At 34.5% G+C, this 24,622-nt stretch overlaps 8 protein-coding genes across 8 annotated transcripts; 6 read left to right on the top strand and 2 right to left on the bottom strand.

Moving 5' to 3' along the window:
• Positions 1-398: 398 nt before the first annotated feature.
• RO3G_04402 (uncharacterized protein) lies at positions 399-2,109 on the top strand (the record flags this gene model as incomplete). The annotated part of the gene is made up of 4 exons (XM_067658992.1): positions 399-793; positions 857-1,096; positions 1,151-1,507; positions 1,569-2,109. The coding sequence occupies 4 exons, from the start codon at positions 399-401 to the stop codon at positions 2,107-2,109; spliced, it is 1,533 nt and encodes a 510-aa protein (XP_067515093.1).
• A 1,555-nt stretch (positions 2,110-3,664) lies between these two features.
• RO3G_04403 (uncharacterized protein) lies at positions 3,665-6,630 on the top strand (the record flags this gene model as incomplete). Its single annotated transcript, XM_067658993.1, has 7 exons — positions 3,665-3,808; positions 3,884-4,350; positions 4,410-5,320; positions 5,379-5,513; positions 5,615-6,043; positions 6,109-6,342; positions 6,398-6,630. The coding sequence occupies 7 exons, from the start codon at positions 3,665-3,667 to the stop codon at positions 6,628-6,630; spliced, it is 2,553 nt and encodes an 850-aa protein (XP_067515094.1).
• A 3,372-nt stretch (positions 6,631-10,002) lies between these two features.
• RO3G_04404 (uncharacterized protein) lies at positions 10,003-11,901 on the top strand (the record flags this gene model as incomplete). Its single annotated transcript, XM_067658994.1, has 2 exons — positions 10,003-10,576; positions 10,631-11,901. The coding sequence occupies 2 exons, from the start codon at positions 10,003-10,005 to the stop codon at positions 11,899-11,901; spliced, it is 1,845 nt and encodes a 614-aa protein (XP_067515095.1).
• Positions 11,902-11,976: 75 nt separating this feature from the next.
• On the bottom strand, positions 11,977-12,760 carry RO3G_04405 (uncharacterized protein; the record flags this gene model as incomplete). Its single annotated transcript, XM_067658995.1, has 4 exons — positions 11,977-12,240; positions 12,293-12,399; positions 12,461-12,521; positions 12,566-12,760. 4 exons carry the CDS (start codon positions 12,758-12,760, stop codon positions 11,977-11,979), a joined length of 627 nt encoding a protein of 208 aa, XP_067515096.1.
• Positions 12,761-14,821: 2,061 nt separating this feature from the next.
• RO3G_04406 (uncharacterized protein) lies at positions 14,822-17,525 on the top strand (the record flags this gene model as incomplete). Its single annotated transcript, XM_067658996.1, has 8 exons — positions 14,822-14,974; positions 15,032-15,309; positions 15,363-15,617; positions 15,670-16,108; positions 16,161-16,885; positions 16,939-17,230; positions 17,289-17,401; positions 17,453-17,525. The coding sequence occupies 8 exons, from the start codon at positions 14,822-14,824 to the stop codon at positions 17,523-17,525; spliced, it is 2,328 nt and encodes a 775-aa protein (XP_067515097.1).
• Positions 17,526-18,266: 741 nt separating this feature from the next.
• Positions 18,267-19,671, top strand: RO3G_04407 (uncharacterized protein; the record flags this gene model as incomplete). Its single annotated transcript, XM_067658997.1, has 8 exons — positions 18,267-18,288; positions 18,342-18,395; positions 18,451-18,483; positions 18,602-18,687; positions 18,743-18,766; positions 18,883-19,034; positions 19,085-19,380; positions 19,433-19,671. 8 exons carry the CDS (start codon positions 18,267-18,269, stop codon positions 19,669-19,671), a joined length of 906 nt encoding a protein of 301 aa, XP_067515098.1.
• A 477-nt stretch (positions 19,672-20,148) lies between these two features.
• Positions 20,149-20,385, bottom strand: RO3G_04408 (uncharacterized protein; the record flags this gene model as incomplete). The annotated part of the gene is made up of 1 exon (XM_067658998.1): positions 20,149-20,385. One exon carries the CDS (start codon positions 20,383-20,385, stop codon positions 20,149-20,151), a length of 237 nt encoding a protein of 78 aa, XP_067515099.1.
• A 2,747-nt stretch (positions 20,386-23,132) lies between these two features.
• Positions 23,133-24,622, top strand: RO3G_04409 (calcium/proton exchanger; the record flags this gene model as incomplete). The annotated part of the gene is made up of 11 exons (XM_067658999.1): positions 23,133-23,169; positions 23,226-23,269; positions 23,321-23,405; positions 23,458-23,495; positions 23,548-23,611; positions 23,671-23,864; positions 23,923-23,984; positions 24,029-24,082; positions 24,136-24,210; positions 24,260-24,518; positions 24,572-24,622. 11 exons carry the CDS (start codon positions 23,133-23,135, stop codon positions 24,620-24,622), a joined length of 963 nt encoding a protein of 320 aa, XP_067515100.1.

Genomic DNA, 24,622 nt, shown 5'->3' on the forward strand with positions numbered 1-24,622 from the left:
ACTTGTATGTTTCTAAGAAAAGCATTCTATTTTTTGTACTGCGGCTGATCTCCTTTTTTTAAAAAAAAAAAGTAAATTTTCATTTAAAAACTAAGCACAGTGACACTAACACGTCTCATTAGCAATGTGTGATACAAAGCCAAGGAACACTTGGAAAAAGAGGTATATTCTACTGCTTAGCATGTTGCTAAGCATTTACTTTACTTTACCTAATTTGTAGCATCAGTGACAAGGATATACATATATAAATCCCCTATTTTCTCTATTCTTTACTTTAAAAAACCAAAATGATTTTTAATATTGGCTTAGCAATACCTCTTTTGTTTACTTTGTTGTCCAATGTTCAAGGTCAACAACAAAACATTACTTACAAAGTTATCACGGCACCAACTTCAAACATGGGCGTTGCAGTTGTGGTGGATGGCACAACTTTCCCTCTTCAACAAACTCTTGGTATATTGTATCAAGGCGAAGCACCTATCGCGAAAACAAGTTACCACTATGCTATCGTTGATGCGAATCACGGAATAAATGCTTCGGAATCATTTGCCAGAAACCCTATTCAAGCAGATTCGTTGAACGAATTTTTCAACCGTTCAATGAATGCTTACAATGTTTCTAGTCTGCCTCAAGTTTTACCACCTTTACCCTCTATCAAAAGAATCGCATCTGATCTTCATAAGGATGGTCAAATACCAACTATTCATATATGGGGAAATGAAACTGCTATCACTTATTTGAATACGAATCAACAGGAAGACATTGATGTAGAGCTGAATTTTACGTACTTTGGGTAAACTAAGCAAGAAAAAAAAATCAATTACGCGATATATCTCATTCAATTGAATTCATTTAGGGAAAAGGAGACTCAAAATTTTGAAAACGCAAAAGTTTCTGTGGCTGGCCGTAGCTCTCGTTTTATTGAAAAACTATCATATAATTTGAAGATAAAGAAAAAGAGTGATGATAGTCTTTTTAACTATAGAACTATCAAATTAAGAGCTATGGCTTTCGATCCTACCTATGTACGCGAAAAACTTTGCTTTTCTGCTATAAAATCAGTCGGTATTCCTGCAACAGAGTTTTCATATGTTAGGTAATTATTATAAATAACAACTAATATTGAATGTCGTCTAAATCATACTTTTAGATTGTTTATGAATAATAAGCCTCTTGGGCTGTATGGATTAATTGAGACGTTCCAAGATCCTTGGCTTGCTAATGAGTTTGCAAATGGTGACAAGAGCTACGAATCGGGATATTTGTATCAAGGTGTTCTTGTAGGAAATAATCAAAGCGAATGGCGATTTATCTCTGACCTATCATATCGTGAAAACATTACAACATATGCTCTTGGTGAATATAAAATCAAAGCAGGTCCTTCTAAAGACGAAGTTCAAGCCTACGCCGCATTACAAGATTTTACTAAATTTGTTTACGAGGCTTCAAATACGACAACTATCAATGATTGGGAAAAACACATTGACACTGAAGGTTTCCTCCGTGCGTAAGTGTTAATTGCTAACTATATGTATATATAAAAACAAGTTATTGACTTTTTGGAATAGCATGGCTCTTGAAAACCTTTTAGGATTTTCTGATGGTTACATGACAATGGCAGATAATTATTATATGTACAGTAATCCTGCAGACAATGGGCGTATGATTTATATTCCTTCAGATTTGGATACTACAATTGGCATAGCATTATTTGATATGAAGTTGATGCTCACTGGAAATTATACAGAATTTCCTGGTTTAACGTTCAGACCCTTGACAAAGAAGTTCTTTTCTTATGAATACTTTTCTACTCCTTACCAAGCTTTATTACTAAACTTGACCAAAACCTTAGTAAATCCCACGATAATGAATTCTTACATTGACAGTCTTACAAGTATGATTCGCGCTGATATCGAATGGGATCAGTCTTTGCCAAAGGTTGGCCATAACCTTCCTCCTCCTTCGGAGACTAACATGGGTGGTGACGTTCGTGAATTATTCCCACCTGGTTACATAACAAGTTGGACCGATATCGTTCCAGTAAATGTACAGGACTTCATTGCGAAAAAGAGCGCTGCCATTCTTGCTTTTTACAACCAATCTATGTAATCTAAACGTATTTTTTTTAAAATAAAATGAAGCCAAGATATAATAATATATTGTATTGTAATCTAATTACATCATCAAACGCAGACAATTACCTATTGTGAAAACTTATTTGTAATTACTATATATGATGATGGCTTAATAGCTAAACTACAAAAGGCATTGCTTTACACTTTGGCTCCAACAATCCCTATTTCCTTTATTCTTTAAATAATAATAACATTAGCTAAGATAGTATTTGCTGAGGTTTTCAGTCAAACTTAATTAGCTTTACTTTTTTAAACATTACTGTTAATCTTGCAGAATAATCATCGCTGTAGCTTGAAAGCGATTTCGTAGTATATTTGCAAGGCTTCTTATCGTCAACAGTGTTGTAGCTGGCCTATGCAAAGAATTGCCTACCTTTTTAAGATGTGGTCGGTTATCAATCTACTGAAAGTATAGCAAAAGTAACATTAATTAGTTGAAAGATCTTATTTTCACCTACTACAACTAATCAATTTGCTTTTTCACAAATTTCGGTTTCATTCTAATCATTCTATGTCAATGCTAATAAGTTGTAATAAACTATCAAAAAAAGACTGATACATAATAAAAATGAGATCTACAATTAGATTGTCTAACTCTTTTTAAGAATTTGTCATGCTCATTTGACATTATTTTTTACAAAAATCGCTATGAATAGCTAGCCAAAGTAAGAAAAGAAAAGAATGCTTTTTCTGATAATTTTTCCTGTATTTGTGATGAATGAATTCAAGTTTGATCAAGCCATATCATTTGTCTCAAGATATTTAACAAGAAATTTGAATATTTATACGAAACAAGTGAAATAGCCAGTTTTTAATTAAATAACGAAGGAGGGCTTTATTTTAATGTGTCTTCTATAAGCAGCATGTTCAAACAAACATATACATAGTGCCTCTATTAAGATAAGAAATGGAACTATTTGATTACTTTAAAAAAGAAACCGAATAAGTTAAGGCGTTTAATAAAAACACAGCCTTTCGTTTTGATCCGAGCAATTTAACAATTTATACTAACCATCTTTGATCTGGTTATTGGTAACTTGAAGGAAGTTGAATTGTTTTGTCAGCCAATTAAAATTTAAGCGCACACGCATACATGGCTCAACCTTTTTTTTTTTATAAACAGTTCATCTTCGACAAGTTGTAACCTTTATGAATTACAATAAACGTAATGAAGAAGCAGGTGAAGACAGAATAACAAGACAACAAAGAAAAGCAGGTTCCTTATTTAATTTGTTTAATAGGAGATGTCGGACTGTTTTACCACGTCGACAAAACTACTGTACTTCAAGAAGCCAGAATATTTAACAGCTCACCCATCAACGCGAAAAAGTGTCGAATATTACTAACAAAAATCATTTACTTATTATATCATGGTGAGCCTTTTACTGTGAAAGAAGCCACCGACCTCTTTTTCAACGTTATTAAACTCTTCCAGTCGAAAGATGTAAAGTAAAATTAGCAACCGAGGATGTAATGCCTAATGTTACAGTTTCTTTAACTCATTCATGAAATAGACATCTTTGCGGCAAATGATGTACTTGGTCATCAAAGAAATATCTGGAATTTCTGAAGATGTTATTATGGTTACTCAGTCACTTATCAAAGATATCCAGTCCAAGCAAGAAACAATTTATAGAGCAAATGCTATTCGTGCTTTATGTTTGATCACAGATGTAAGGAAAGAGAAAGAGGGGGTGTTTCATATAAAAGCATGCTGTTATCTTTTCTAAAAAAAGTTATCTTCGTAGCCTTCCATGATTCAAGGCATTGAGCGTATTTTGAAAGCCGCTATTGTAGATAAAACACCGTCCGTATCTTCTGCAGCTTTAGTTTCATCCTATCACCTCTTTAACGCTTCAAAGGATATTATTAAGCGTTGGTCCAATGAAGTTCAAGAGGCCGTCAACACAAAATCCTCCGGCGGTTTAGGATTTGCCTCTGCTGCTTCAAGCTATTTTGGCTCTGGATCTCAAAGTAGTCAAAATCAGACGGTTGTTTCCACTAGCGATATCTACCAATATCATGCAATTGGCCTATTGTACCTGATTCGACAGCAAGATCGTATGGCTGTTACAAAGTTAGTTCAGACATTTTCTGGTACACGTAGTACTGGTGGTTTCTTAAGTGGTGGCAGCAGTACAAATGTTCTCAAGAACCCTTCGGCTGTTTGTATGTTGATTAGATTTGCTTCTAAAGTTATTGAAGATGATCCAAGGTAAATTTGGAAGGAATATGCAAAAAGCTATTGTGTCTGATTGTAAAAAAAAAAAATAGCGCTACTCGCAGAATTTATGAATTACTTGAGGGCTTTCTCAGACATAAAAGCGATATGGTAAACCTGGAAGCTGCTCGTGCGATATGCGAGATGCCAAACATACCTGATAAAGAACTTCATCTTGCGACATCAGCTCTTCAGTTATTTTTATCGTCACCAAAGCCTACACTTCGCTTTGCTGCTATTAGAACTCTTAACAAGTTGTCTATCAATAACCCAGCAGCTGTTACGTCCTGTAACCTAGATATTGAAACTCTAATATCTGATTCCAACCGTAGTATTGCTACGTTTGCTATCACTACTTTATTGAAGACAGGAAATGAAGCTTCGGTAGATAGATTAATGAAACAGATTTCTGGCTTTATGAATGACATCTCTGACGAGTTCAAGGTGATTGTGGTTGAGGCCATTAGATCACTTTGTCTCAAATTCCCAGCTAAGCAAGCGGTGATGATGTCTTTCTTGAGTAATGTCCTGCGTGATGAAGGAGGGTACAGCTTTAAGAAGGCTGTTGTTGAAGCTATCTTTGACATAGTCAAGCATATCCCAGAATCCAAGGACATGGCCCTTTCTCACTTGTGTGAATTTATCGAAGACTGTGAATTCACTAAATTATCAGTGCGTGTTCTGCATCTGTTGGGTATTGAAGGTCCAAAGGCCGTAACGCCTACAAAATACATTCGCTATATCTATAATCGTGTCATCTTGGAAAATTCTGTTATCCGTGCTGCTGCTGTCAGTGCACTTGCCAAGTTTGGTATTAACGGTCGCGATGAAGAAGTTAGAAAAAGTGTACATGTGCTACTGTCCCGTTGTTTAGATGATGTTGATGATGAAGTTCGGGATCGTGCCGCATTATATTTGTCGATGATGGATAATCAAAATCTTGCTAATAGATATGTAACAGATGGTAAGTAAAGCGAGATCGCTAAGCTTTATATAACTTTCTTACTCATGTCTATTTTCAGATTCTACATATGCTCTTCCTTCTCTTGAGCGTCAGCTTGTTGAGTACATTGGTAACCCTCTTGGTATTACTGGCGGATTTAAATTGGAATCGATCCCAGTTATAAGCAAGCTCCAAGAAGAACAAGAGCGACGACGTAAGTTTTATACTCAGTTTGCAAGTAAACCTGATAAAATAACCATTACGTGTTGCTAGGAAATCGTCCCAATGATAGTGCCATTCTTCCTTTACTGACAGTACCTTCAAACAAAGGTGTACCTGCTGCTACAAGTCCTGGTGTTGGTACACCTATTTCAGGAAATAACACATTTGCTTCAAGCTTGGATCAACAGGCCATGTATGCAGAGAAATTGGCAGCTATACCTGAATTTACATCATTCGGTGTATTATTCAAGAGCTCCAGCAAACCTATTGATTTAACGGAGAGCGAAACTGAATATATTGTTCAATGTGTCAAGCACACTTTTGCAAAGCACATTGTGTTCCAATTCATCTGTACAAATACATTGAACGATCAATTGTTGGAAAATGTGCATATGGTTATGCAACCTGAGATAGAGGGTCTTGCCCAAGTGGTTGAAATTCCCGCGGAAAGGCTTGAATACAATGTACCTGGTACAATATACGTAGCATTTGAACAAGAGGATCCTGAGGAATTAGCAAATGGTAAGAAAAGGGAGATGCTTGTGCATAATTTACTACTTTATATTGAAACCATATTTTACACATAGTTACTTTCACTAATACACTCAAATTTGAAGTTAAAGATTGCGATCCTACTACAGGAGAAGCTGATCCTGAAGGGTTTGAAGATGAATATCAAGTTGAGGATATTGAAGTTATTACAAGTGATTATGTTCGTTCTTCCTACGTGTCTAATTTTGCAGAAGAGTTTAAAAGCTTACAAGACAATGAAGTCATTGATACATTTGCTTTAGATAAAGAAAAGGCTCATAACTTACAGGGTAAGGAAAAGAGTGCGTATAGTAAAATAGTAAACAAAACTAAACTTTTTTTCAGATGCTTGTGATTCTATTATCGATCTATTGGGTATGCAACCTTTAGAAGGCACTGAATCACCGAAAAACAACAGTGTGCATACATTACTGTTATCTGGTACATTTTTAGACGGAAGTAAAGCGTTGGCAAAATGCAGAATGACGTTCAATACAAGCAGTGGTGTTGCTTTTGAATTGGCAGTTAGAAGTGAAGATGTAAATGTATCACAAATCATACTATTGGCTATTTCATAATTCTAAAAATATGATTGCGTTAAACTTTCTTTTCATAAAAGCTCTTTTTTTTTTAACTGATCGTATGCTGTTTTTCTGTTTCACAAATCTATATGCTTCAATGCAACTTTTTAGTTTTTAGATTTTTAGACATTAAATTGTATCGATCAACAAACTCTTATTAAAAAAAAGGGAAAACAAACCCATTTTTCATTTTTCTTGCTGCTTTTATGGATTTATACGTTCGCCTTTGCTCATTACTTTTTTTTTAGAGGATAAAAAAGCCAGATTTTATTGTGATAAATGAACGATTAAAGTCACATGCTAGACAGAAGTGAACTTAACTTCTGATAGGCAAAATAAAGTCAACCAATGTAGAGATACATGTGCATTATATTAGTGAATTCGGTGTGTTCTAACGCAATGAAGTAATCATAAGCAAAGTCTGGCTATAGACAATGGTGAGATCAAATGAAACGTCATCAAAGATAAATCGCCAATATGCCTTCCATATCCCAAGAAAGGCACAACCGAGGATGCTGTCATTTTGGATGAATCAAAATTTCTGTCGAGGAAAGGTTGGAATGAAAAGGGCTTGACGAAGATCGGACATCTCGACGTCCAAAATCCCAAAAAAAAAAAAAAAAAAAAAAAAAAAAAACTGACGCTAAATTAAACGCCAGATGGTGAACTTCTTGGGACACAAAAAAGAAAATGTTCAGGACTTTCCATAATATCAGTGGAGGCACACAGACAGCAAAAAGATTCATATATATTAGGTAGCATCTTTTTTTTTTGCTGAAAGCTGTAGTGAAGTATACCCTAACTTTGTTTTTTTTTTTATAAACTCTCGTCTTTTAAAAGACCCAGAACTTTTTCATATTGCTTAACTCCTTCAACTGTACTACTGAGCTTGCATCTTTGTTCAGTATGCTTATGAATACATCCTGAGCAATACGATCTAGCACTACAATTGTTTGATCTATATTTCTTGAAGCTAGTTTGATGGAAATAGCTTGGGATGTCAAAAGCAAACTATAAGCAATCAATGGATCCAAATCTGTATCCTCGGCATTATGGTTTTGGAGGACTGCTCTTGTCAGCAATATAGCAATGATCCGCCCAATAACCACATGGTGTTGTATAACAAGGTAAATCATCACATTTATTTAAATCATTTTTTATAGCATTACATAGTGGTTCGATGCATATAACTAAAATAATTGGCTCAATATCAATTTTTTTGTATGACTGAAGGCAATGTCCAATTGCTTGTCTACAGTTTGCTGGAACTCTATAACTATAAGGGAAATGCCCCAGTCAACTGGTTTTGGTACCAGAACCATGTCAGAACGCGCTCTATTCTCCCATTCAGTAGATTCAGGAAGGTATTCGTTTTCTGTGTCCAATAGGGCTTTCGTAATAATATTTATTACGGTAGGGTGTCGAGTTATTTCTTTTGAAATTCGGTCAGTGCCTGGTTTGAACAGGCTAGATAAGCTAGTAGACATTTTGGTGAAAATAAAAGAAGCAAAGTAGTTAGGTCAACAGTTACATGCAGTCATAATTAGTTAAAGTTATAGTTATGTTACCTGATAGAAGATCCCTCATCGCTCCCTGTTGAATCGATTGATACCATATTACTTTCCTTTTGACACATATTTCGTTTGTGCTGCTTGCTCGGATACTTTGGAGCATTCTCTCTATGACTGTTCAAAAAAATGGCTCGTCTGGCAAACTGTTCGGGATGAGTATTTTCATCTTTTGCTTCTGTCGACAAACCAACTACAAAAAGCCCCTTTCCATCTGGAATTTCCTCCGTCTATCTGTTGTCCTCTGCCTGTCTCTCCAACTATAGTGGTTGGATATACATTACTGGCTGTATAGCGTGCAAACTGGCAGCTGATTTTCAACAATCAACCTTTTGCTCCGTCCATTATCACTCAAAGTGCCCGCAAGCTCATCCGCCAGTCTTATCGAGATCCCCTTCTTCAATATCATGCTCATCATGATTTTCCCTTATTCGCATTGAATTAGTTTAGATGACCAACGAAAGATTTCCTCTGGACATATTTCTTCAATAATTCTAACAGCATTAAAAAAAAAGCATTTTGCATGTACTTTTAAAATTTAAAACCTAAAAACAATTGTGGTGACTCGATCTTATCGCCACGCCGATAAACTTGAGCCTTGACTCTATAAAAAAGGTATCTGATAGAATGCTCCTTCAATTGATACTTACTATGACAGATCAAATTATCCATTTTATTACTTTATTATATTAAGAGAATACACTATCACAGCAGTGCTTTTGTTCAAAGAGCTGAACAATTCAAATTGAATTATTTGACCAAATTATTTTCCCAAACTATCCTCAAACAAGTGAACACCATTTTCCAATTGACATTGGAACGACTGTAAAGCATGCTTAATTCTATTTTTAGCAATCAACCTTGGAGCCTATCAATTTCTTGAATCGCTGTATTTTTAAAAAGACTGTATAAGTAAAAGATGGGTTTTAATGATAGTATATATTTGTATAGTCTAATACTTGTAATTTCAGGCCTATATTTACCTCTTTTCTTTACCATGACACACGTACTGCACACATGATGTTATAAAGTATGATAAATCATTAAAGCGGAGCAAATATCCAAAGCACGTTCAGCATAATTTTCTTTTCCTTAAACGCATTTCTTTCTCTTCTTTTCCATTGAATTAGAGACCAAAAGAAAGATGAACGGTAAATGCTAAAAATCAAATTTATTTGATATCAAATTAAAGCCAAAGTAAACTTTTAGATAGTTGGCAGCAATTTTTAAACTCGCAAGAGAGGCAAACATACATGGATTACTTTAGAACAGTAGATTCAGATAGTAAAGGAATAGTTTTACTAGAAGAGGCAATGAACTTTTTGAAGAAATCAGATATTCCGCAAAATTTATTAACACAGGTTTGCTAAAACAGAAGCAATTGAAATATAATATATTAACTAAAATAAATAGTTTTGGGAAACTGTTGATAATGATAGAAAAGGTTTTCTGACAGATTTAGAGTTTTGCACAATCTTGAAGTTAATTGCATGTGCTCAACATGGTATTGTCACAAGAGATCCCATATTGGCCACTCCGGGTAACGCAATAGAAGACAGCAAAAAAAAAGGGTTCTGGTTTGATGTATGCTAACCTTTGCTTGTCCACAGCCCCTATACCACAATTTAACGGCGAGGGCAATCGAGCTAGACTGTTACCACCAAAAAACACGCCTGATTCGATTAGCACAGAAGATAGAATAAAATACATCGGTATTTTTCAGTCACTTGGACCTGTTGATGGTATTTTAAATGGTAAGAAGATAGAAAAGACAAAGATTTAAATATATTAACTTATTTGGATGACAGGAAAGGTAGCTAGAAACGTGCTTTCCAGATCTGGACTTCCTCCAGCCAAGTTGCAGGACGTATTGAATTTAGCAAATACACGTAAATCGGGTACATTGAATCAAACAGAATTCATTATTGCCATGCATTACATTGAACAATGTATGAAAGAATCGATTCCACTTCCCAGCACCCTGCCTGCAAGTATCTATGCTTCTGCCATTGGCCGTAGTATTTCTTCACCCCTTGCTAGACAAAATACATTACAAATAAATAAGGCACCCATCCAGTCTCCAGTATTTAAGGGATCAAGCCCAAGTAATGTAGAAATAGCACCAGAGGAATACGCAAGGTACAAGACATTCTTTAATCAGTTGACTACAAGTAATTATGTCTCTGGTGCTGATGCTGTTGTTTTCTTTAAGCATTCAAATCTACCTGACTCAGAACTTGCTAGAATTTGGGATTTAGCTGATACCAATTCAAGTGGGCAGTTATCAGAACAAGAATTCGCAATGGCGATGCATATAATTAATAGACGAATTGCTGGTGGTAATATCCCTGACTCGTTATCTGAGCTTAGAGCAGGTAGAATTTCTCAATATATTTATGAAAAATAAAATCTGATTATATTTCTTTTAGCACCTGAGCATAATTTTCATGAGCATCAACAGCAGCAGCAACATCAACAGCCTGTGGTTGATCTACTGGGGCTTTCCAATGACTTTGATGATGTCTTTACGCCTACTACATCTCAGCAAACACTACCACCTCAACCTCAGCCTCAAAGACCACAGCCTCAGCAATCACAATACCATGCTGAATTATCTCGCTCTCAACAAGCTTTAGAATCCAATATCCTGAATGAAACTTCAAGGTCTCATCAGATACAAACCCAACTCCAAACAGAGCAACGAGCAGTGGAAGAACTTGAAAGACAGATACAACAACAAAAAGAGGAACTAGAGAAAGTCAAGAAAATTGCAGATGAGGCAGAAAAGCAGTTGGAAGTAGAAAAGAAGAAAAAGGAGAGGTTGATGGAAGAGCTAAATATGTATCGACAAGAAACAAAACATTTTAAATCTCGAATTGAGAATACCCAGGACGAAATACAGCAGATCAAAAAAGAGGCAGATGCTTTAGAAAAACCAATCATGTCTTCTCCAGTTGCTTCATCACTTAGTCCCAAGCCAAACCATCAACATGATGTGTTCTCATTGTCTTCTACAACCGGAGGCCTGTTTGCAAAGGTTCATGAAAACCCTCCATCTGCAGCTGCAGCTGCAGTTTCACCAAGTTCAGTTCACAGCATGCCTCCAATCACTAGTCAAAAAATGTTTGATCCGTTTGCAGGTTTCAAATCGAGTCAAAGCCACTCTGCTACTAGTTCCCCAACTTTAAACAAGCTAAAAGCAGGCAATGAATCAAGAGCAACTGTTACTACAGTAGACATTAACGAAATTGAATCCAAATTTCCTGATCTTAATACTATGGAGCAAAACTTTGCTTTACCAACAAGTCCACCCAAGCCAGATCATCAACCGATCAAAGAGGAAACAAAGCCAGTTCAGGAAATAAAACCAGTTCAAGAAACAAAGCCAGTTCAGGGAGCAAAATCATCTATTCAAGCAACCAAACCAATGAATAATCCAGTATCAAAGTATGGATTTGATTTATCTGTATTTGAGACGCCATCAACAGGTACGAATGATTTATTTAACAATGGAGGAAGCATGTCAGTCAAAGATGAATTGAGTTCTATTTTTGGAAGCCCATCTACAAATGTCAATACATCTACACCTACTAATCCTAGTGTATTTGATGATGTATTTGGTAGCAATCCTTCTACAAACAAGAATAATAACACAACTACCCCTATGCCTTCATTTGAAGATGCATTTTTTAAACAATAAAGATTATACATGCATGTGTTATGGTTATTTGTCTTTATTAAGGTCGAATATATGCTTTTATTATATAATGATTGTTTAAATAGCCAAGCTTTTCTTTTTACTAAAATTAATGTTTAAAGAATCAAAAGCCGATTTTCTAATTTGATCTTCAGATCGAACAACAGTGACTGGTACAGGGGAATGCTGCAGACAATATTTGGATATGCTACCAAGGAACATACCTCTGATCTCTGAAAGTCCTCTGGTGCCAACAATAAGTAATGATGGCTGATACATTGAGATAGTTCTCTGAATCGTTTCTTGTACTTTTCCAATAACAAACTCAATGACTACACTGATCTATATTCAACGGCCCATCAGCATCAGTCACTTCCTTCTTGATGTTTCGTACCTTCTTATCTGATTTATGGCTATTTTCAATGATTTTTTCCATTAGTTCATTTGCTTTTTTTCTTGATTCCTTTTCTTCGAGTTGTAATAAGCCATCTCTCTTTTTATCTATAAGAAAAGGAAAGCCTTATTATATACCAATGTGATCTGTCACACACATCACACATACTGTTCATTTCCAATGTAACAACGCGTAATACAATTAATTCGTCACCGTCTTCCATCATTGTCTGTTTAAGCATAAATAAAAGTACAAGTTGAATAAATTTCTTACGTCTGTGGTCCAATTGAGAGCATATTCACTGTAATTAGCCAAATCAGTAGCTACCATAAATGTACGAGAACGTCTTGTTCGCTTATATCCCGGTGATTTTGCTCTCAAAGTAAAAGAATAATCCGGTAAATCTTTATTCGTCATTGTATCGAATGATACAACTCTAATAAATCCACTATTGCTGCTCTCTTCCATTTTATTAAAATTAAACAAACGAAAAAGAGAAAAAGAGCAAAAAGAAAAAAAAATTGGTTTTTGCATTTTTTTTTTTGGGCAATTGGTCAAATGAACATTGCAAAGCGCCCTTTTAATTCATGCCAAATGCTTGGATTCACCCTTTTCTGCATTAAAAAGGTTTTCTTTGTCTGCTATTGACTTGTACTATAAATTTGGGAATGCTTTGACTTGGTAACAGAATGAAGTGTTGTATATACAATCAAGACGTTATTTCACTCAGTTTACGCTTGGTGGAGATGAAGATGATGTCTATTTGTGAATAAATCTAATAGTACTTTTGATGACAAAAAAAATAAAAAGATTACATTTTTATTCGGAGGTTCAACTGATATATTCGCGCATGAGTATATTGAATTGTAGAAAATGATGCACCTTTACTGGCGTCACACTTTTTAACTACGCAATCATAAAAACAAAGATAGATATTCTTTGTGGACCGCCTTTTTTTTTTACGACTATGTCAAATAGAATGTTCAATACGATATTATTGTTTTGGATGTCGGCTTAACCAAATATATTTCGTCTAGCCTCTTGTCTGTTGAAGGAAAGAAAGTGCTTTTATGTATCCCAACGACTACCACAGTGCTGGATTTACGACTGTTATTTTGATTCAAGTGATACAGCCATTACTGCATATCACTTGCAGGAAAATGTACTATTTTATGTGTAACTTATTCGTCACTTCAGATCTGGTGAAGCAGCATTTAAATGTTTGAATTCTAAACATGATTAACTTCATTCCCAAATTCATGATGCTCAATACTGGAATTGTTCACTTCTTGAAACACGTTGACATTACTCGTTACTTTAAATTTTAGTCCATTATAGGCTCCTATGTACAGTAGAGAGCACGTTATAAACCATCTGCTAATATTTTCGAGGTACCCTTTCACTTTAATGGATGTCCTTGAAAGCTTTTGTACAATGGATTTCTATATTTTATGAGAAGTTTAGGTTGAGCCCTCATGCGGGAAATCATTGGTCATGCGATACAGTGGAGAAAATGAGATTGCACACGGCATCGAAACTTGTGGATGGGAAGAGTCTTTTTGTTTATCCTCTATGACCTTGATGTTTTCTCTCAAGACTTTGGAAGGTACACTAAAAGCACATACATGTATATATTTAGCGATACAATCATAATAGCTCATCTGCTGACTCTAATACTACTTGTATATTGATTAAGATATAAAGGAGCCCATTTATAATTAAATGGACAACTTAATGACATTGAAGTTGGTTATGAGACTGTTTACGCCAAGAAAATCATTTATGATCGTCTTACGCTGCCGGCAATGTCAAAAGGGTTGCTAAGGTAATCAAAGCAGTCTGTTTGTTGCTTTATGTTATCCCAAGTACCGCTGGGGAAGGCTCATGTTAGAATGTAATTTCCTGAATTCAACAGGTCATAAGCATTACTTGCGTCGGTATTTTCCATAAGATTTGTTCAAAACTTTGTTACTTGACCGTTGTATCGACTGCCGCTATAACAGATAGCTTTGAAGAAGAAGAAGGAATAATAAGGGCTTAATATTATTAAATTCAGTAGAAGCCAATTAAATTAAAATTGTATTCTTAGTGCTTTTCCTTGAAAGCATAGTAGTTTCATTTATGTGTTCGATTTGAATGAATTTGTTGAAGATAGTATCAAGGACAACGCCTACAATTCTCATTTCTATGATGACATTTCACATTTTGAAACCATTTGTGAAGATGTACACGACATTTGGCGCTATATTACGAATGAATGGTTTTTAATAATGCTGCTTAAATAAAATGTGACTTTTGCTTTTTTGTTAAAAAAAAAAAGTGGTGTCTCTTTCTTTCTCCATATAAAATACATATAGCAACAATATGGCGATTCTAAATGACAGCTGGCTTGATCAACTCGTGAAGCATCCTATATTTGAATTAAACGAAGTTGATAAACAACACGTCGAGTCTATCAAAATCAAGCAAATAACAGACAAAAATGATGTCACGGATTTCATTTTACAGCATCATACTCGCTTATTAACTATGCGCGGACATGATTTGTTTGTTGCTGTTGGTTCAACAATTCGAGTGCTCAACCTGACAGAATTTAAAGACGCTTGGACTATAGTAGCAAAGGAAGCATTTGAAAAGAATGTTGAAGTATCCAACAGCTGGTTTACTTTGATCCCTTATAAGGTTGGAAAAAAAAAAAAAAAAAAAAAAAGCAAGAGAATCTAATTGTGAAAATAATAGCTATTAAATACACCTCAAATCGATTTTAGCATCGAGTCTTTAACACCTAGTATCAATGGTCGTCTTTTATCAGTAACAGGTGCTCACTCTTTGGTGATTGTTTGCTTACCTCGTCAAGGATTTGGCGATATTAGCTTATCAAAAAAAGAAATTGATTGCCGTACTTTGGACGTTGGAAGAAAATATTATAGCAAATCAGAGATATTAAAAGTCGATTGGCATCCTCTAAGTGAATCAAAGGGACACCTTGTTGTACTCAGTTCTGATAGCATATTAAGGTTTGAATGAATGAAAATTAATATGTAAATTTACGGATTTTAATTTATGATAGGATATTCAATGTGGGTGTTGATATTGAAGAACCTGAGCAGTCCTTTGATTTATCTCCTGTCGAAAGCAAAAGTGGATTAAAAAGTCATAGAGGCTTTAGCTTTGAAGATGATGATATGAATGGATATGAAGATGCTGTTACTTTCTCACTCGGTGGTGTGAGTCATGAGCAAAGTGGCTGGGAACCTTTCACTATACATTACGCTCTTCGTAATGGCCATATGTATGCACTTTGTCCTGTTATTCCTTTTGGAAGGTAAATCACACCTGATTTAATTGAAAAGCATTCAAAATAATTTTTTTATCAGTGCTATTCATAAGAGACACTTGGACAATCTCAGCATCCTTGTAGAAGCCAAGTATCAAAAAACAAAAAACGCGCCCCTTCAAGATACTAGAACTCTATCTCGTCTGTTCAAACTTCAAAAACAGTGGTTGCAGCACTTAATTGAGTCGGCCAAAGTCGGTCGCAAAGTAAGTCCCACAAGTAACGATACACTTAGTGTGATCAGCAATACAACCTCATTCAGCCTTCCTCTGAGAAGACAAGGCCCCTTTATGATTAATCATCAACACAGTTTATTAAATATTGCTCAAGTGACAGATATCTTGTATATCTACACTGAGCCTATTCATCTACTTGCTTTGGCCTTTTCCAATGGACAAGTTGAAAATCACATCCTGACTAGCGAAACAGATGCTCAGTGGCAAATGCCTGCAAAGAATAAAGAAGAATGGCATAAAGAGGTGTGTTTTGCAACAAGATCTTTATTTATATGCTAATATTCATTGGGTATAGTTGGAAACATTATTATCACACCGAGACTTCTTACCCACGGCCATCTTGTATGAATCCATTGATTTGAAGGCTAAAAGCTCGCTTCCATCACAATCTATGCGACTCGTCTCTGATCCACACTATCCAGATACCTATTATATTTATCATGCTAGTGGTGTGGCTGCGATTGACATGAGTAAGTGGCTAGAGGCACCCAAACAAGTCTGTCGTAGGGCAGAGGATGGCAAGACGGATACCTCTGGGGATTTAAAGCGATGGTTGAGTGAAAAGACAACATCCGATGTTCGACACTTGATTAATACAGCACCACTTTCGGACGCATTTGCTCCCATTGTGGGTTTATTTGTGATTACCAATTTCTATCTATCTTATACTCTCATCTCAATGACATTTGATTACAAATTGGTCTATAGTGATCTCAACATCCGCCGAGATATTGAACCAAGTGAGAAACTATCAAGAGCCGTCAAAGATCAACTCAAGGGAATTACAAGTACGGAAAATGAACCAGCCTATGAATCCATCTTGTCTTTACCTGCCTTTGAAAAACCCAAAGAATTGAATAACCTTCCAAAGCAGTCCAAGATTGTTATTCCAAGTGAATTGGCTGATTCTAAGGAAGTGGTGATCAATGAAGAAACACTGCGATTCTTTTCAAAGTCAGCGGAAAAGGTGCGCCGTGAGACTCGTGAACTGGGAAAAGCAGCTGTGAAGATTAAAGAAAGGTAATGGTTAGAAAAGAAAGTGGTTCTAGTTGCTCACTCGCATATCGATCTAGAATATCTTTACAACAAAAGGAATTTGAAAAACAAGTCGATAGCGTAAAAGATATCTATGAAAGATATCAAAAATACTTTTCACCTGAAGCCAAAAAGATTCAGGAGAAAGTATTGAAGGATATCACATCAAGACATGCAAAATTAAGATTACGTATGGATGAGCAACTGCGTTTGGTTATGCTCAGCTGTCAACCTGGTTTATCAAAAGAAGAAAATGAATGGATTGAAAAATTACAAACGCTTTCAGATAAAATCAATGGCACATCAGGTTACGCATCTCGTATTGACTTGGTAAATAGAAACATAATGACAGCAAAAGAGCGATGGAGACTTATTTATTCTTTTGTAGTTGAAAAAACAATTAGAACAAGTCAAGAATCAGTCAAAGAAAGATAAAAAGTTCAATCCTACAAACATGTCTGACTCTCAACGTGAAAGCATTTTAAATGTCCTGAAAGGACAGTAAGTATTATTGATGATATTTATTAAACTGTATTAACTTGATTTATATAGAAATGAATCTATTGATCAAGCAAAGAAGAGAATTGAAAATTTGGAAAGAAAAATGCAAACGATAACTTTATAAAATAAATCTTGCACTTTATTAAGTTACATGTAAACAGAGATAGCCTCAAGATAAATGCATTGTTTTTTTTAATAAAGCATTAAAGAATGTTTCGTGAGTATAGTTTTATGTCAATGTTGGATATAAGCTGCAATTAGGAAATCTTTTATTTGTTACCAAGGTAACCCTGACGCATGATTGATCTTTTTCCTAAACCTTAAAATAAGAGAAAGTAGGGGACCCATTAAAAAATAAGCTTTATAAATAGTGTACCTGATGCAAGTATTATTGGATCACTCACATACACACGTCATTACAAATCCTTCCATTACTCTCGTTTTGTAACCAGAATTATACTAACCCCTATTTTATTGTAGAATGATATCATTGATAGGATCCCTCTTTTTTAGTTTTAAACAAAATAAAATCGAGACCAACTGTGAAAACAAAGCGGGAAGTCAGCAATAGATTTGATTTATGCGATAAAAAGTCACTGTTTATTATCCTCTATTTACAGTACAATTTGTTTTCTAGTAGCAAATCACACTTTTTATTAGAAAACCTAAATGAATAAGGGAAATGATGTACAGACTAAAAGTAAAATATGGAATAGCGTCTATTCTATTTATTATTTGGTCATATTGCGGGTATATAAAGGTTAAACCGTGGGAAACTCGAAGACTTGACATATTTCTTCCTTCTTTTTTTTTTTTATTCCTCTTCTTCCTTTTATATATTATTTATATAGAATATATATAGAATATGTTGGATAATGACGAACTTCGTAATACATTGCATATTGCATTTTTAATATTAAACTTATATTCTGTATCATAGCCGAAAGACCCAATGTGCAAACATTGAACAGTGTATTATCTGGTCTCATAGGAGGTACACTATATATATCTTTACACACAGTCTGATAACAGATCATTATCACAAATAGGTTTAGCTGGTTTAGCCGTTGGTCACCCATTTGGTAAAAGACATAAAATTAATCTGATTTATATCCTATTAACTTTTTCTTAAATAGACACAGGTTTCATTTTTTAATTATAAATCATGCATAAATAATATTCATTCTCCTCTTTTAACAGTCAAGGTTAGATTACAATCAAGAGAATTAGCTTCAAGATACAAAGGGACCTTGAATTGTTTTATAAGCACTATTAAACAAGAAAAGGTATAGTTTATATTGTTTGATCTATTCTATAAAATTAATTCTATTGTGATCATAGCTTATCGGATTATACAAGGGCATGGTAATATATTCTTATCAGAGATAAATCGTTGAACTTATTTCTTTCATAGGCTTCCCCTGCAGTAAGAACTAAAAACATGCAAAATAGCTCTAGTTTACGATATAACTTTATTATAGGTTGGTGTGGGTGCTGTAAATGCATTAGTATTTGGGACGTATACTTATTTCATGCAACATCAAGCACAGTTAAAAGGAATCCCATATGATGAATCAAGTGCACCACTTCAACATGTATTTTTAGCTGGTATGGGATCAGGCATAGTGTCCAGGTATAAGCGGTATATATGTTTTATATTCCATCATTTATTCTTCTTTTTAGCTTTGTAACATGTCCTATGGAACTAGCAAAAGTACAGCTGCAAAACCAGACTTCTACAGTAATCAAGGGCCCATTGGATTGCTTACATAAAATGTACATCGCAGGTGGCCTAAGGTACTGTTTTAAAGGAATGACACCCACCATGCTTAGAGAACTCAGCTTTGGACCTTATTTTGTTACTTATGAAATCATCTCGAGACAACTTCATAAAAAAGGACAAGAGTTATCAGGCCCTTGTGTGATATTGGCTGGTGGAACGGCTGGTATTGCTGCTTGGTGTTCAACGTATTTTGCAGGTAAACGCACAGTTTTCTCAAACTATAGAAACATATAACAGTCCTTTTGTAGATGTGGTAAAAACAAGAATACAATCTGAACCTCACAGATATAAAGGACTAATAGACTGTATGAAACGATCCTATTATGAAGAAGGCTGGAGGATCTTCTTTAAAGGCTTGACACCCACCATTTTGAGAGCGTTTCCATCCAACGCAGCTACATTTGCAGCCTATACTTGGATAATGAACGTATTTCAATCAAGTCATGTCTTGACTCAAAAAAGAACCTACGAAGAAGCCATCCTTTAAAATCCTTTTCATCTCATCTCATGTCTCTCTCTCTCTTTCTCTTTCAAGCATAACATTTATTTATTAATGACCTTTATTCACTATTGCTTTTGTTGAATGGCCAAGAGTTCTTGAATCGTATTGGCTACCAGGTTATGATCATCCTTTATATAACAAAATGAATAAAAAATGCAAATGTTTTTTATTTCAGTCTACCTCTTGCATGAGACCTGATACAGTAATTGTGCCAACGACACCTACATTCTTTATAGTTAAAGGAAAAGCACCTCCATGAGTCGCATAATCTTTTTCACTTATCTAAAAAAATAGTCAGTTTTTTATGTTTAGATCTTGAATGACTTGCATAGTATTTCTCTTCAAGCTTTTTACATTGATTGGCCAAGTGCCGCCCAACATAATAACTTGAATGATGAAAGCGATCAACAACGTTACTAGATAACCTATTTAATACAAACACAATCTTTAGTCTTCTTTCTCTTACTTTTTACGACGAACCCATTCATCATTATCTTTGTTGGTTCCTTGCATAGCATAGTGAAAGAGCTGATGCCCGTTCATAGTAATATCAATTACCACTGGTTTATTGAAAGGTTTTGCATTTTCAATCAACATTAAACCAAGATCCAGTGCAGTTTGTGAAGTAAACAAATTAAATTGACATTTTTCTTCTTGAAGAAGGATAATTTCTAATTGATTTTTAATAGATTGAGACATATTTTTAGAGATTGAGAGAAGAAGAAAAAAGGACAAAAATTATGCATTTTTCTGCTTTTAAAATTGGCCCTATTTCCCCATCGCATAACGTGTATGTTGTATTAAGTTTCATAAGGATGTTTTTTACTTCTTTAATTCCTTTTACTCAGTTTAACCTTGCAATAGAGTGGCCCATGCATCCTAGTTCTTATTAAATCAAGAGTTGGATTCTGGACTTGTTGTAGTAAGAATGACAAACAGATGGGAAAAATACAACAATAAGTGTATCTAATATATATTGGCTTTAATGAGGTTAAGGTAAAAAAAAGTGATACCTTTCCTTTTGTTCCAATGTGGAAACAGTAACATTCTATTTGCTTAGCAGCATCTGTTGAACAATTACGCACGACACACGAGACTTTCGAATTTAATTGCCCTTTGAACTCGTAAAGCTATTTGTTGAAGTCTTTTCATTCCGTGTTATTAAACAAATTGATTGGTCGGCAAATTAACCTTTTTAAATTTTTTTGACAGAGAAATACAAGAGAATGCTCAAACTAGCTAGAAAAATCATCAAGATAAATGACTTTGGCGGAATCTGTTACTCTATCAGAAACATTTTTACCGTTATTGAGGCGTTTTCTGCCCAGGCGCTTTCATTAGCATCACTATTTCTCGATATGAACAAGTACAGACGCAAATAAACTCAGTTGTAGTATCTTTTGCTGACAGTTTTCTTTCAACTCATTAGAATAGTGGGTAGAAACATCGTCTCTAAATGCCTTTCTTTTTAATTCACATCTTCATTTCTGTTCCTTTGAAAAAATTCTTGTAGTTCTCTCCTTTTGATAACCATATCAAGCAGTAAAAGCAACAACTTTAACGACATTAGTTGCATTTATGTTGATCAAGTTTTTTATCATGAAAAGGGGTTTCATCTTCAGTTACAATGTGAGACTTCATTTTTATTTTGACAATAAAACATAATTGATAAATATAAAAAGCCCTCTTCTTTTCTAGCTATTAGCATGAATAAAAGGACAACCGCTGTTTTATTTCTAGTAAAAGTCGCGCCTTATTTTTAATACAGGTAACATTACCAATAACGCCCATATAAATGATAATTTGATAAACACCAATAAACAAAGATTATTTAAAAAACTTTTTTGATTGTTATAGATGACTTTAATGTCTTCATATTATTTTCAAATCGGAAGCCTGGGTAGGGCGCTTAAAACGTATATCAGTGCAGATTTCTCATCTATTGAAAATTTTACAAAGCCTAGCAAGAACAAACATTGGGAAAATATATACAATGAAGGAAATGCAAAAGATGTCTTTTTCAGTTATTCATCATAGGATTCCTTCAAATTGTCTTACTATCAAGCAATAGCTTGAATAAAGATAAAGCAAAACATAACCTCTTTAATGTTCATTTCTTCTTGTAGTTTTATAAGCCAAATGAATGGTTTGGCATTCAGCATCGTGTGAAAGAGAAGGTCCTTTTTTGCTTGAAGTACTAATTGATATAATATGTGTTTATGCTTAGGTTTGCTTTTTATGAGTGAAATAGTCAGAAAGGAGAAAATGCAAAGAAACGTCATTCCCAAAAATAGAATTCGACTCAATTGTTCTAAAAGGCATTTTCCTGTGCAAAATACGTATTTATATTTACAAGTTGGAATATAAAGTATATAAAAAGGAAGACAAATGATAAGAAGCACTTTTCAGACTTTTTTTTCTTAATTTGTGATGAGAGACAGTATATTAGTACCTATCTCGATGCAGTTGATGCCTTGACTCTGGTTATTGATTGAGATATATTCATTTAATGTACCAAGATCAATATTAGAATTGCCTCATTTAATTATAGAACTTGACAAAATTAAATTATAATAAAAGATTATCAGTTACATTCTGTCTTGATCAAAGGTCATCCAATTTAACACAAAAAAGCCAATTAGCTCAGTAATATCTAACATTTTGTGAAAAAAACTAAGCAAGTCACCTTCATTTATTGCTTTTAAGTCACTTAAAATATCTTACATCTTTTTTATACACACAGCGTCAATTTATTAAAAAGGACATCAAAGCAAACAAGGACCAAAACTACTTTACAAGTCTTACTACTTTATTGCTTTAAAACACTGACAAGCTGCGGAGAGACTTTTCTTTCAGAAAAGCCAAGTGAGCCCTGTAAGCTCGCTGATTGGTTTAACATAAAGTCACTAATTTACTGTGTGAGTGCTGTATTTCACCGTTTTAGAAAAAAGATCTCCCGTGTGCGCCACAATATGATCACTTTTTTCTAATGTGGCTTCTAATTTTTTTTTTTCTAAAATTACGACAAAGAAAGCGTACATGGAAGTTTCTATTAAGAAACAAACATTGAGTTAATCATATGAATCTTGATGTTTGTTTCATAAAAACATGAGGAACAATACTCGTTTGTACTTAAAAGTGGCTATTTGTAGCTCATTTTTAATAAACGAATATAATTTAGTGATTTTAAATTTTTTTTTTTTTTTTTGCTTGATTTAAAATAAATTCAATATAGAAAAACTTGTCCTTCTTTTTTATTTATTTTATTTTTGATGAGTGAACGTGAATATTTACTTCCTCGAGGAGAACACTATGAGGAGCCTACTTTAAAGGCATCCTTCAAAGCCCTTGTTTACTCTTCAAAAGTCAACTATCTTTTATTGTTTGTACCTATTGCCTTGGCTTTTTCTCATGCTTCTGACAGCGTTGTTTTCTCCTTGAATTTTATGGCCATTATTCCACTTGCTAAACTTCTTGGGTTTGGTAAGAAAAAAAGAAAAAAAGGAAAATATAGAAATGATTTTAAACAAACAAAATAGCTACTGAGGAAATTGCCTTGAGATCTGGTTCTGTTGTTGGTTCTGTAAGAAAACTATTGAGAAATGTTTTTTTGATATTGATGTTTGTTAAATAGCTTTTAAATGCTACTTTTGGTAACGCTGTTGAGCTTATTCTTGGTATGATTGCCTTAAAGGAGGGATTAATCCGTGTTGTTCAAGGTACAGACAGCATATTCACTTGAAGGGAGATGTTTTTAATAATTTTTAATAGCTTCTATTTTGGGTTCTATTTTGTCCAATATATTATTGGTACCTGATATTAACAATAGATGCAGATCTTGTACTGATGTTTGTATTTCAGGTACTCGGTTGTTGTTTCTTTTTGGGTGGTCTTGGTCGCTCAGAACAAAACTTTAACATCACAGGTAAACAGATGAACAAAGGTAACTTTATGGTTTCTAAGTATTTCTTGTCCTTCCAATAGCTGCACAGACCTCTACTTCGCTCTTGGGTTTGACTACCCTTTCTTTATTAATCCCTGCAGCTTTCAATGCCACCGGAGCCAAAACTGTTGAATATGATGACGGTATTATCAACTTGAGTCATGGAACAGCCGTTATATTGTTACTCGTTTACTTTTTATATTTGGTTTTCCAACTCAAAACCCACTCTGAGCTGGTAAAATATTTTCCCTTTCCCCCTTGTGAAACCTCTTTCGAAATTAATTTATGTATAGTTTGAAGATGAAGCTGATGAAGAAGAGAAGCCTAATACTACACTTGGATTTGCTATTGCTTCGTAAGTTGGCTATCATCAAATTCATTCTTACCCAAATCTATTAGTTTATTAGTCATCACTGGTTTCATTGCTGTTCACGCCGAATACCTTGTTGGAGCGTGAGTAGCCTGACTTGTTCATTTTTATACAATTACTTATCGACTTTATTTAGTATCGAAGGTGTCGTTGATGCTTGGGGATTAAACGAAACATTTGTGGGTCTGATTATCTTGCCTATAGTTGGAAAGTAAGTTGTTTTACAGAATGAACCAATCTTCTAAAATTATTTTGTCTAGTGCTGCTGAACATGTCAGTTCTATTACATTTGCATTAAAGAACAAGATGAACTTGTGTATCGGTATTGCCGTATCCTCCTCTCTTCAAATCGGTCTTTTAGTCTCTCCTTTACTTGTTTTGACTGGTTGGGTGATCGATGTTCCAATGACATTCTTTTTCGAATTATTTGAAACAACCGTTTTATTCTCTAGTGTCTTGATCGTAAACTATCTTATTGCTGATGGAAAATCAAACTGGCTTGAAGGTGCCTTACTTTTGGTAAGTAAAAGTCATGTTGGTCTTTAATCTTTATAACCTCTTCTTTTATATAGGCTGTTTATGCTGTTGTTGCTTTGGCTTTCTATTACCATCCTTCTAGTTAG

The sequence above is a fragment of the Rhizopus delemar genome, genomic scaffold (assembly GCF_000149305.1).
Source record: "Rhizopus delemar RA 99-880 supercont3.3 genomic scaffold, whole genome shotgun sequence".
NCBI lineage: Eukaryota > Fungi > Mucoromycota > Mucoromycetes > Mucorales > Rhizopodaceae > Rhizopus > Rhizopus delemar.